This window comes from Equus przewalskii, chromosome 1 (assembly GCF_037783145.1).
Source record: "Equus przewalskii isolate Varuska chromosome 1, EquPr2, whole genome shotgun sequence".
Classification (NCBI taxonomy): Eukaryota; Metazoa; Chordata; class Mammalia; order Perissodactyla; family Equidae; genus Equus; species Equus przewalskii.
The window spans coordinates 121,575,743-121,589,028 of NC_091831.1; the positions used below are offsets into that span (position 1 = coordinate 121,575,743).

Sequence of the window (13,286 nt, forward strand, 5' to 3'; positions counted from 1 at the left end):
TCATAGTAGTTTACATTGATGTGAGATTTCAGTTGCACATTATTTCTTGTCTGTCACCATATAAGGGCTCCACTTCACCCCCTATGCCCGCCCCTGACCCCTCTTCCTCTGGTAACCACTGAACTGTTTTCTTTTGAACAATTTCTTTTTCGATAAATTTTTTTTTTTTTTTTTTTTTGAAGATTAACCCTGAGCTAACATCTGCTGCCACTCCTCCTCTTTTTGCTTAGGAAGACTGGCCCTGAGCTAACATCCATGCCCATCTTCCTCTACTTTATGTGTGGGATGCCTGCCACAGCATGGCTTGCCATGCGGTGCCATGTCTGCACCCGGGATCCAAACTGGTGAACCCCAGGCTGCTGAAGCGGAACATATGCACTTAACTGCTGCGCCACCGTGCCCGGTCCCTGATAAAATGTTTAACTTCAAAAAACCACATATTCTGATATCTAGTTTCGTTCCTGTCTTGCACAAGGCAGATTAAACATACTTAGCTTAGTTCCTAAAGAAGAATTCTGTTAGGATATAAAAGTTAAAATAGGACAATTATAATGTCCTCTTGGCATAACCAGGCAGAGTTAGGAGTAGCCTAGCTTTACTTAAGTAACCTTTTGACTTCTCCATTCCCTTATCTCTTAGAGTTTAGGGATTTCTGAGACTGAGATAACAGGCCACTAACCCTGCTTTGCACATTTCTGTAGAGTAAGCAGTGGATTACATGTGTTAAAATTTTAGATGTATTTTTACAATTAGGATAAAAAGAAAGATGAAGATAAAGAGAACTGGAATGCTTTTTATTTGTGATGTATTTTGGTTGAACACCGGCCCTCCCAAAAATCTCCTCTGCACTGCTGTAGAACTTTGAGCATTTGTTGCGTATATTGTGGCTATTATTCATGAAATAAATTTGAGCATCTTTTTTTTAAACATAATTCTTTCCTGTTTTACAGACTTTGTCCATTGGTGTTCTTGATATTTTTGGATTTGAAGATTATGAAAATAACAGCTTTGAACAGTTCTGTATTAATTTTGCTAATGAACGTTTACAACACTACTTTAATCAGCATATCTTTAAATTGGAGCAAGTGAGTGCCTAAATGCATGTATGTTTGCCCCCTCCTACCCCTGCAGCCCCACTTCACACACAAGTTTTTGAGTCATAGTCATCATAAGCATTTTAAATCTTGTATTTCAATATGGATATTGTAGTCTTCGTATCAGTGTAAGCAAGTGACAAATCAGAGCGTAGTTGTTGAGCCGTATCATATAGAATTTCCTTTCTTATTTTTTTATTTGCCTTAAGTAGATTTAATAATAGGTGTTTGTTTGAGTGAACCTTTGAATGAAAAGATGCATGGATTTGTTTTCAAGTTTCTGTGTTGGTGTTGTTTATTTTTAATTCCTGCGTTGGGCCTGGCCACTGTGTGTAATGCTAAGTATGCTTGTTTGATTGGTTTGGTCTGTTAGTTCCAGGATGGGATAGAGGAGCTTGTTGATAGAATCTTGAAGCAACTCAGAGTATGGATACAAGAAAACAGAACAATGTAGAGAGACCAAAATGGGTAACTAGATATTTCTTGTGAGAAGCTCAAATTGAGTTAGTGTAGAAAGAGTGAGACATCATTTTCCATGAGAATTCTTAGGGTAAATGCAAGGTTAGAGAAGATGTTGGTTCCTTTTCCAAGCCAAGTTGGAAGTCAGTAACGAGTTGAGATTGTAGCTCATAATTTCAGTTTGTATATGAGGACAGAAGCAGCAGCAGAGTTCACATTTGACTCATGGGAATTGATTGAGAAATGAAATGAAGAGAAAACTACAACAGGTCTAGAACAGAAAGAAAAAAAGGATCTTCCTTATCACTGGGACTTGTTGGCCTCTATCCTAGCTTTAAGCACCTATGTTTTGCTTAAATGGTGGTAGAGACTGATTAACGGTAGCACAGACAGTGTTAGTCCTGGCCGTCTTGATGAATGCTTAAAGTTTTTAAATATATAACCTTTTAGCTAGACTCTCCAAAAGATGTTAAAAGATAGTATGTCTTGTTATAATGTTAGCTAACATTTATGTAGTGCTTGGTATTTATCAGGCAGGTACTGTTTTTATTCTGGCTTTATTACTCAAACCTTAATATTCTGGCTCCATAATTCTTGCTTTTAACCAAAAGCCGAGCTGGAATTGATCTCTTCACTCAGTCCAGTGTTCTTTTAACTAGATCATGCTAAGTTAGTATTTTTTAACTCTTGCAAATGGATATATGTGTTGGAGGAGTGGAGGAAGCATTTTGTTGACTTTGTTCTGTATTCTTTTTTTTTTTTATGCTTTTTTTGGTGAGGAAGATTGGCCCTCAGCTAACATCTGTTGCCAATCTGCCTCTTTTTTTTTTGCCTCCCCAAAGCCCCAGTACATAGTTGTATATCATAGTTTTAAGTCATTCTAGCTCTTCTGTGTGAGATGCCGCCCACAGCATGGCCTCATGAGTGGTGTGTAGGTCTGTGCCCAGGATCTGAACCAGTGAACCTCAGGCCGTCGAAATGGAGTGTGCAAACTTAGCCACTTGGCCATGGGGCTGGCCCCTGTGATCTGTATTTTACAAAGTAAGGCATCAATTGCTCTGTGGATTGTTAAACAGAAGATTGGTTAAATTGCTTTTGAGGAAGAGAAATGTTCTCTTAATGTGAACTGAGATTGTTCTTACTTTTTCTAGAAGTCTAGATTAGACATGGAGGAGCCACAAGAAATAACTTGCCTAAAAACCATGTATAAAAATAAAACCTTATAGTTCTTGGAAAACATATTCAAAACTAGTAGGGGGTGGGTGATCCTTGCTTATTTGCAACCCTGAGTATCATAATTTTGGGCAATGTGGTGGAATTATGGATCAGAAGACTTAGATTGTAAGCTATATCTTTTCTTTTCTTTCAAGTCTCAGTATTCTTTTCTGTAATTTGTGATGTGATGGGTGTGTTTTTGATGTAATTTATGGAAAGTTTAGAGTTTACGGAAAATTTAGAGACCTTACACCTCTTCACCCATCCCATCTGTTTTTTTCTTCCTTTCTCTCTCTCTCCATGTTTTTCCATCTAAAATGGATTTGCTGGGAATAAAAGATTTTAAGGCAGTTTAAATATTAAGTGTTTTATTTATTTGTCTATCACTGGTACCTAGTGTGAGATGGGTACCCAGTGACTATTGGTTAAATTCAATTGAATAGAAAATCAGTTAAGTAGATAAAAATTTTTTTTAAAAAGACAATAGAAATAAAAAAAGTATCAAAGATACTTTGGGAGGAAACATCTTGAAAATCCCGATTACTCATGTTCACCTCTAACTTTTTTCCAAAAGTAATGCATAGCCATATAGGATGGGAGAGAGATATAATAATTGTGATTCAGGATAAGTACTATAATCAGATATAAGGTAATGTTGTGATATAAAAGAAAAGTTGATAAGAAGTTCCTGAACTTCTGCGAAGATTTCCCACGTGTGATTCTGGAATCTAGTTTTGAAGAGAAGGTGGAGCTTACCAAATTGTCAGTGCAGTAAAGATATTTTAAACAATGGTAACAATATCCTTAAAACTGTAAGGCATGAAACAGCATGGCACTTTTGATGAACTGAAAATAGTTAATATAGCTAAAATACCAGATATAAAGATGGAGACATGAAGGGAGATAAGTTTGATGAAATAGCCTAGGGTCAGATAGTTGTGGGCCTTATTTGTGGTGCAGAGAAGGTTAGAATTTTTCTTTTGGAGAACGAGGAGCTATTTGAAGCATATTTAGCAGAGGGCTTGAATTGGAACTGTGGAGGATGGACTGAAGAGAGGTGAAATGGAGGGAAGGACATGATCTATGAGCCACTTGAAGTAGTGTGGCTGAGTGATTCTGAGTCCTGAATCAATGTCTTAGTAGAGATAAGAGAATAAGAGATAGACTAAAAGAGATTTCTTTGATTTGAATATATATTTTCTATTATTTGTAACACTGCTGTCTTCTAATTTCCTTTACTTGCTCAGAATTATCCTTCAGGTCATTGATTCATCAGTAAATTGAATAACAGTTGTGTGTGAGGCACTGTGCTAGGCTTTGAAGATAGAAAATTTAGAGTGTAAAGATCTTATCGGAGGACTTCATAATCTAGTGATTCTTTCTTTTGTCTATCCCACTTCTGGAGATGTCAGACTGGGAAATTTTTACCAAACTTGCCTTGCAGAACAGTTAAAAAAACTGGACAAAATATATTTGAATGCACTAAAGTACCTTCAAATAAGTGAAGTTTTACAGGGCTTAGAGCTATAAGAAGTTAACCCAGGGAGATGAGCCCAACATTTGGGGACTGCTTTGTTTCTGGAGACATTTCTCTGTTCTGGTAGAGGGCTACTGATTTTGAAAGAGCCAGACTTTGAGAATCTGAGAACTGTAACAGGGTTTTCTCTAGAGTTAAGAATAAGGAGGTGCTCCCTGTTAACTTCCACAGGATTTAGGTAGAGGCCTCTAAAGGTTATATCTTAGGAGTAAAGGTAAAACAGAAATAGATCAGGCATCATAGGGGCTGAAGCCCAGTTTAAAATCATCTCAGTTTCTGATTGGGTTAAAATAGCATAGTATTTGTAGTGTTCTTAGCCACCTGTCAAGAGCAAATTTAATCTCCAGCAGAGGAAGAGATCATCCTAGTGCTGAAATTACCTCTGTAGTTTTTTCAAATAGAAGATCCAGCATTCAAATTTTTAACAGAATTTTTTTTTAAAGACATATAAGAAAGGAAACCAACATGAATGAAAACCAACAGAAAGGAGACAATAGACAGTATCATAGGGGATTCAGATAATGATGTTGTCAGACATGAACTTTAAAGTAACAATGGTTTTAAGAAATTTTTTTGGAAAGTGGTATTTTTATTAAAGAACTACAAACTGTTAAAAAAAAAAAAATCCTGGGGGCCATCCCCATGGCTGAGTGGTTAAGTTTGCGCACTCTGCTTTGGCCACCCAGTGCTTCACCAGTTCAGATCCTGGGTGCGGATGTGGCATGCTCATCAGGCTGTGCTGAGGCGGCGTCCTACATGGCACAACCAGAGGCACTCACAACTAGAATAGACAGCTATGTACTGGGGGGCTTTGGGGAGAAGAAGAAGAAGGAAAAAAAAATCCCAAATTTAGGAAAATCTAGAGCTAAAAAATAGAGTAAAATTAAGAACACAATGATAGTTTTAAATAGTTAGTTAGATAGAGCTTAAGAGAAAATTAGTGACTTGGAAGATAGGCCAGAAGAAAATACCCAGCCTGATGGATAAAGGTAAAAAAGGAGAATAAAGATAGTATAAAAGACATATGGGGGTATGATGAAAAGGTCTAACATATATGTAACAGGAATTCTGTAAAGATGTATATGAGGTAAAGAAAGAGAACAAAATAGAAGCCATATTTGAAAAGGTGGTGGTTGAGAACTTCCCAAAACTTAAAACGCAAACCAAAAAAGTCCGACAAGCACACATTTGAGAAGCTCTAAGAATCTAAAGCATGAAGTACAAAGACAACCATATGGTAAACCAAAGCCAAGCAAAAAAAAATCTGAGAAGCAGCCAGAGTGGGGGTGAAAACAGTACCCTTAAAGAAACAACAATAAGACTAGAAGTCAGTCTTTCGGGGGAAACAGTGGATGTCAGAAGACAGTGGGGTATTTTCCTTAAAACTGAAGTATGTTATTTGGACAGTTTCTAAATTATCCCCATTTTAGCTCAGAGAGTCAGGAATGAATGAAGAGTAATAAACATTGTAAAAAAGTAGGTGAATCTAAATTGAATATTAACTAAATAAGGCAAAGGTAAAATACCTTTTGTTGTTTAATGTTTATGTTAAACTAAAATACATGAGTATGATAGCATTCAAGTCAGGAAGGGAGTACATGGAATTTAAAGTATTCTAAGATCTTTGTATTAAATGCCAAGTGGTAGAAGATTTTTTTCTGATAGATATTGATAAGTTAAGGATGTATATTATGATTTTAGGATAACCACCAAATAGTAAAAGAATATAGAATTGTCAAGTTAATATAGGGAGTAAGTAGAGTAAAAACAACTCTAGTAATCCAAAAGAAAACGAGAAAGAAGAATAAAAGCAATACTAAGAAAGCAGGACAAATAGCAAATGGTAAGATGGTTGATTTAATCCCACAACTATCACTGATTGCGTTAAGTATAAATAGATTAATTGCTCCAGCTAGAAGCCAAAGGTTGTCAGACTGGATATAAGACAAAACTAAATTGCTGCTTATGAGAAAGACACTTTAAACATGAGCATACAGAAAGGTTAAAAGTAAAAGGATGGAAAAAGATTTAGCAAACAACAAAAAAAGAAGTGGTATAGCTGTATTAGTATCATATTTTAAGCACTGCTAGAAATAAAAAGGAATATTTGATAATGCTATAAGAATCAGTTCATCAGGAAGTATATAATTCAGAATTTATAGGTACCTAACATTGCCTCAAGGTATATAAAACACAAGTTAATGACTAAAAAAGAAACATATTTTTGCAATTTTGGTGGAATATTTTAACATACCTTCCTGAATATCTGATAGAATAAGCAGGCAAAAGAATTAGTAAGGATATAGCAGATTTAAAACACCCAGAGGTTGAGGGTGGGTAGGTTGAGGGTGGGTGCTTTTGTGGATACCTAATCCTGCCTGCCCTTCAGGTCAGAATGCCAGTTTCCCTGGGCCTATGGTCTGTATCAAATAAGGACATAGAAGAATTTTAAAGCAAAGACTTACTTGACATATGTAGATAATTGCAAAAACTTTATAAAATTTGTTCATATACTGGACCATAAAACAAGGGTCAACTTTCAAAGGATCAAAATCACACAGATTTTAATACCATAATGAAATTATGCCAGAAACCAAAAGAAAAAAAGATGACTGGAAAATATTTGTATGACTAAAAATTAAGAAATGTACTTCCAAGTACCCTAGAGGTTGAAAAATTAGAAAATGCATTGAACTTAATGAACGTTACATATTAAAACTTGTAGAATGTGTCTAAAGTTGTATTTAGAGGAAGACTTTATAGGTGTTAGAACGTTTTATGGTTGAACAGCAATGATCTAAGTATCCCTTGCAACAAATTGGAAAAAGATCAGCAAACTGAAGTGAAGGAAAGAAGAAAGAAGTAAATAATAAAGATAAAAGAGGAAGTTAAATAAAAGCAAAAACAAATATACCATGGGAGAGGATCAACAAAGTCAAAAGTCATACTTTGAAATGACTAATAACGTTGATAAACCCCTCAAGAAATTCATCTGAGTGAGAGACAGAGACAAAGACAAAGACAAAGACAGAGGGACATAACCAGACTTCCAATGATAAAGAGGACGTCATTGTGGATCCTACACATATTAAAAAGACAATAGGATACACTAAACAACTTTATGTCCATAAGTAGACTTGTCAAATGTTATGGGAAAAAACTTTGCAAAACTGACACAGAGGAAATACAAAATCTGATTCTATAACTATTAAAGAAATTTGATATCTGATTAAAAACCTTTGCATAAAGAACATTGTAAGCCAAGATGGCTCTATTGGTGAATTCTACCAAGATTGAAAGAAGAACTATCAGTTTGACATAAATTCTTATGTGGACTAGAATAAAAGGGGACGATTCTCAATGCTTTTTAGGGGGCCAGGATAACATTGATATCCAGATCTGTCAAGGATATTTTTAGAAGTGGAAATTAATGTCAGTTTCGCTCATAAACATAGATTCAAAACTTCTAAACACTTATATTAGCCAACTAAATCCAGCAAGATACGTAAAAAGATAATATGTGAGAACCAAGTGGAATTTTTTCCCCACTGTGTGTTACATCTAACCAGTAATCAATTTAATTTATCTATTAACAAAACGAAGAAAAAAAACTCATAGTGCTCTCAATAGAAGTATAAAAAGCATTCGACAAAATGACACATCCATTCATGTTAAAAGAAAAAAAAGCGTTGGTAAACTAGGTTTGGAGGGGACTTTCTGATAAAGGGCATTTACAAAAAACCTACAGTTAATGTTATACTTACTGGAAACAGACTGAATGCTTTCCCCCTAAGATTGGAACAAGGCAAGGATGTTTCTTAAGAGTTTTTTAATCATGAACATAGGCACATGAGGGCATCCAAATGGGTAGTAAACATAGGAGAGTTTTCACTTATTAGTCATTAGGGAAATTAAAATTAAAACCGCAGGGAGATACCCCTTGACATTCACCAGAATAACTAAAATGAAAAAGACCGAAAATACAAGTATAAGATACTATGCACAGGCAAGTCCCGTACACTGATGGTAGGTGCATAAATTGGTACAGCCACTTTAGAAAGCTGTTTGGCAGTATCTGCTGAGGTTATACATGTGTAGTTTGTAAGCCTGTGTTTTCTCCACATGTGTATAAATACACGCCGGAAGTTTTGTGCAGAAATGTTCATAATGACATTATTTTTAATGGCCAAAAGTTGGGAATAATTGTAATGTCTGTTAATAGTACTATGGGTAAATAAATTGTATATAAATACTCTATAGCGTTGGTTCTCAAAGTGTTATTCTTCCCTTACCGTCCCTTTCTGGTAGCATCAGCATTACGTAGGAACTTGTTAGAAATGTAAATACCGGACCCCACTCTGTACCTACTTATTCAGAACTTCTGGGCATGGGTCCTAGCAGTCTGTGTTTTAACAAGCTCTCTGTAATTCTTTTGTACATTAAAGTTTGAGAACTGATGCCCTTTAGTAGATTTTGGCATGCTTTTTCTGTAAAGGACCAGATAAATAAGTCTTTTGGGTTGTCTAGGCCCTATGGTCTCAGCTTTGCTGTTATATTGAGAAAGCAGCCATAAATAATGCATAAATGAGGTATTCTGGTGTTCCACAACCCGTGTTCTACAGCAGTTAAAATCAATGAACTTTAGATGCATCCTACAAGATGGATGTGTCTCTGAAATATAATGTTGAATAAAAAGAAAAAAAGCCAGATGAAAAGAGTATGTATTGTATGATTCTATTTATATAATATTTATAGACAGGCAAATCTTTTCAGTGGTATTAGAAGTTGAGATAATAAACTTTGGGCAAGAATGTCTGAATTGTCATTGGGAAGAGGGAATGAGGAGAGATTTTGGATTGCTGATAATGTCTACAAACATCCATATGCCTGTACTGTCTAGTACGCTTTTGATCCATGCTACAAGAAAAAAGAAAGAGAAAAATAAATCTTGCCTACTGCCACTTGGGGTGACCTTTACATAGCAATTACTTACTTGTGAAATTGTTAATTAAAAGGAAAGAAATAAGCATTTACCTTTCCCAATTAGAGTAACTATAGTTTATACTAGGGCCCATTTTTCTTTATAGGATAATAATACTACTAAAAAATGATAAATTACAAAATCACGATTTTGCAAAACCACCATTTTGCAGAGAAGTGTGCGAGTGTTATCAGTGAATACTAAAACCATCAGGTGAACAGGATATTTACTTGGTGCCTAAATATCACTGCAGTGTAGAGAATTATCTCTTTTAGATTGTCAGAGGCATCTTTCTGAAAAACAGTTTAAAAGTACAAGCATCACAGGGATGAGTCAAAGAATATTTCCCAGGACAAAGAAAAAGTAAGAAATAATGGGGGCTTCGTAAAGGGTTTTGAGTAGTTACTTAAAGGCCTGAGCTTTGAGTTTTTTAATCTTGGAATTTGAAACCCCCACCTCCACCCCTTTTTGGGAAAATATGCTAAGGGTTTTATTTTGCCAAAATTAAGTATGTATGGATTCCATATGATTTATATCAGTGATTACTGGAGGTGATGGTTTTCCACTTTCCCCAGACATTGTTTCATTAAATTCATTGCTGATGATCTGACAAATAGTCCTTTTTGATGGCTTAGAGTCATGTGGGAGAGATTAGGCTTCTTCATATTATTTATTTTTATTTTTTTTGCTGAGAAAGATTCACCCTGAGTTAGCATCTTTTGCCAATCTTCCTCCTTTTGCTTGAGGAAGATTCACCCTGAGCTAACGTCTGTGCCAATCTTCCTCTACTTTGTGTATGGGTGCTGCCACAGCATGGCTGCTGACAAGTGATGTAGGTCCGTTCCTGGGAACTGAGCCCAGGCTGCTGAAACGGAGCATACCAAACTTAACCACTAAACCATGGGACCAGCCCCTCTTCGTTTTGTATTTTTTCTTAGTGCAGTCATCAGATAGTGTGGCTAAAACAAATCAGCCCTCAATTTTGATCTGAATGGTATCCCAAATAGGATTTGAATAAAAAATTTTGATTGCATGTTAAGGAAGACAGACATATATTCTATCAGGATTTTATACAACAAATTATACATTATTTTATTGTCTGGATTATTGATTGAAAAGAGAAAAGTTAGACTATTCTTTTAAGCCTGGTAAAAGCTTTGTAGCCTTTATCATCATATATCTGTTATTTTCTGCAAGATGAATAAGTTGTTAATTTATTTCCTAGGAGGAATATAGAACTGAAGGTATCAGCTGGCACAATATAGATTATATTGATAATACTTGTTGCATAAATCTTATTAGCAAGAAGCCAACAGGACTGCTCCATCTTTTAGATGAAGAAAGCAAGTGAGTATGATTCTTTTCAATTTTGTTATTGGCCATTTGGGCTTTTCATGTCTTCTGAAGTCCTAAACTTTCTTCTTACCTTATTAAATGAAGAGCCAAAGTTTCCCTTGTTTGCATTTTTTGCATGTGTTTTTGTGTTTCTAGGAAAATTGGGTAGACTTCACTTCTAAACTCATTTTTCCTTAAGTTTTTCCAGATTTCTTCTACAGAGTCACTTTGATGTTAAATTTGTTGCCATTTTGTTGTCGTTAAGTGTTCCTCTCTTCTTGAATTGAGTTTTAGATATGATATCTATTTGCAGTTTTCAAATTTAGCAGAAAAGAATATCATTACAGATTAGTGATGTCTGCCATGTCTGTGCAGGTGATAAGTGGCAATATATGCCAATTGTTTGCCATTTCTTGTCAACACTGTTCAATATATCAAACTTATATATAAGCTTTAGAAATAAAGATTCATATAGCATCCTCCAGAGTGTTCTCAGTGCTCTATAAAGTATTTATAGTTAAATTATCCTAAGAGATGGCAGATCTGGAATTGAAGAAATCAAAGTGATGGAGTATTAGTAGGTTTTCTGTGGCTCTTTAATAAAGTACTTAGAAATTGAATTAGGTCACCTGATTCCCAGCTTAATATTTACTCATTAAACTAGAATATAAAATACTGGGGATTTAATATCATAGGTAGGATGACCATACATCAGGTTTGCATGGGAGAATTTAAAGTTTATGCCTCTTGTCCAGTTTAGTTATCCTGGATTGTATGGTAAGTTATATGTCACACGATTAATATGCTGTAAATACTCATAATTGTTACATAGATATATAATATGGAGGAATGCCAAATATATTAGCAAGGAGACTGCTGACAGTTACATCTACCCACTCTATCACCAGTCTGTATTAATCTAAATGAGTAAAAATGTGGTTAACACAAAAAATATTTTAAGTTTGTGTCCGAAGTTGGGTAGAAGTTTCTTGTATTGCTGTATATGCCCTGAAACATATATATCTCTTATAAAATGATAAGGTTAGTGGTTCTTAACTTTGTGTGCATACCTTAGCTCAGGTGTATTTTATTTCTGGAAAGCTTCAAAGATCTTGATATTTGTTGTTGAGAATGGTTGTGGCTGATAATGAAATGATAAACAGTTCTTTTTTTTGAACTATTTTATGGTAACAAAAGAACAAAAAAGTTTAAGCAATTTGAGAAAAAGGTCATATAGGCAGTAAATGATGGACTAGAGATTCAAACCCTCCAGATATTTCTGACTAATAAACTTGTACTTTGAAGTATTATCCGACATTGCTTCTTCCATAATACTTAGGCTATGTAGTCAGAAGTTCAGGATGTATCCCATCTCTATTAAGTACCCTCAGCAAATCTTTTAGTATCCTTGGTCCTCGGTTTTCTTGCTTGCAAAAAGAAAATGATGGTGATAAATGATAGTGCTCTCTGCTGTGTGTCTTAAGGAGGTTGTGAGCAGCAATTGAGATAGTGGATATATAATTAAAACTTTAATAGAGCAAAAGGATCTTGTTTGGCCTGTCATTCTTTAAGCAAAATTTCATTGAGTCTACATCTTATACAGAGACTGTATTTTTCTGGTCAGTTGCTACTTCACATAGATATAAATGTTGCCTTTTTATATCACATTTATATGATAAATATATGAAACGGATAGTATTTGAATGCACATAAATATGCCCATTTATATCACATAGATATAAGTGAAGAGAGTGTCATCTCTTTGTTGTTACCCAGAAGCTTCTGGGGTTAAGCCATGTGGCCAGAAATTACAGGGAGACAGATTTTGGCTCAGTATAAGGAAGAACTTTCTAATCATTAGAGCTGATTACAAGTTGCTTCATAAAGTAATGAAATTTCCCATTATACTAATTATTTTGCATCATCTGTCAGGATATTGTTGTAGGTTGGAGACTGGACTGAATAACCTCTTAATCATCCCTTCAATTATATTTCTATGTTCACTCTTCCATAAAAATTTTTAATAAATCATAATATTATTTTCATCACTTTATGAGTTAGTCCTATTGTTATTACCTCCCCTTGTAAATAGACCACTTTTATCTCTATGCTTTAACATCACAGAAGATGCAAAGGCATGAAATATTTTCCCTCTGCCATGTACCTTTATAAAGAGAAATTGAAAATAAATTAGTCATACTTAGGAAGAGCTATTTTGTGAATCACTTAAACTGAGTATTTTTTTCTCTAAAAAATATTTTGTTCTATAAAGAATATATAATATGAAATATATTCCTAGTGGTGTTCCTACTTCATTCAGTGTGTATATAGTGTATCAGATGGATGGGTTTGAAGTCAGAAGTCTTGTTTAATCTTGTCTCTGCTCTCTACTGGTTGTTTGACCTTGGGCAAGTTACTTAAGCTAGATTCTAAAGGATGCAGTGTGGAATTTAGAAAGGAGAAATAGTGTAAGCAAATTTAGGTATCAATAGGATGTTCATACCTATAGTACTTGAAGTGTAATATGCTGACAGTTCTGGCCGGACCTTGAAGCTTGTTAGAAATGCGTAATCTCAGAATTCCACCCCAAACGTTTGAATCAGAAGCTGTATTTTAACAAACTGAAGTTAAGATCAGGGCATTCATTTAGGACAGCATTTTGTCA

At 34.9% G+C, this 13,286-nt stretch overlaps 1 protein-coding gene across 36 annotated transcripts in view; it reads left to right on the forward strand.

Moving 5' to 3' along the window:
• Window positions 1–13,286, forward strand: part of MYO9A (myosin IXA) — a 290,205-nt gene that overhangs the window by 108,587 nt on the left and 168,332 nt on the right. For all 36 annotated transcript variants that reach the window (XR_011527256.1, XR_011527254.1, XM_070576153.1 and 33 more), the window contains 2 exons: window positions 951–1,085; window positions 10,512–10,633. Coding sequence is in view for 34 of the 36 variants with exons in the window: in XM_070576153.1 (XP_070432254.1) it covers window positions 951–1,085; window positions 10,512–10,633 (257 nt within the window). In the remaining 2 variants the exon portion in view is untranslated. The remainder of the gene's footprint in view (window positions 1–950; window positions 1,086–10,511; window positions 10,634–13,286) is intronic.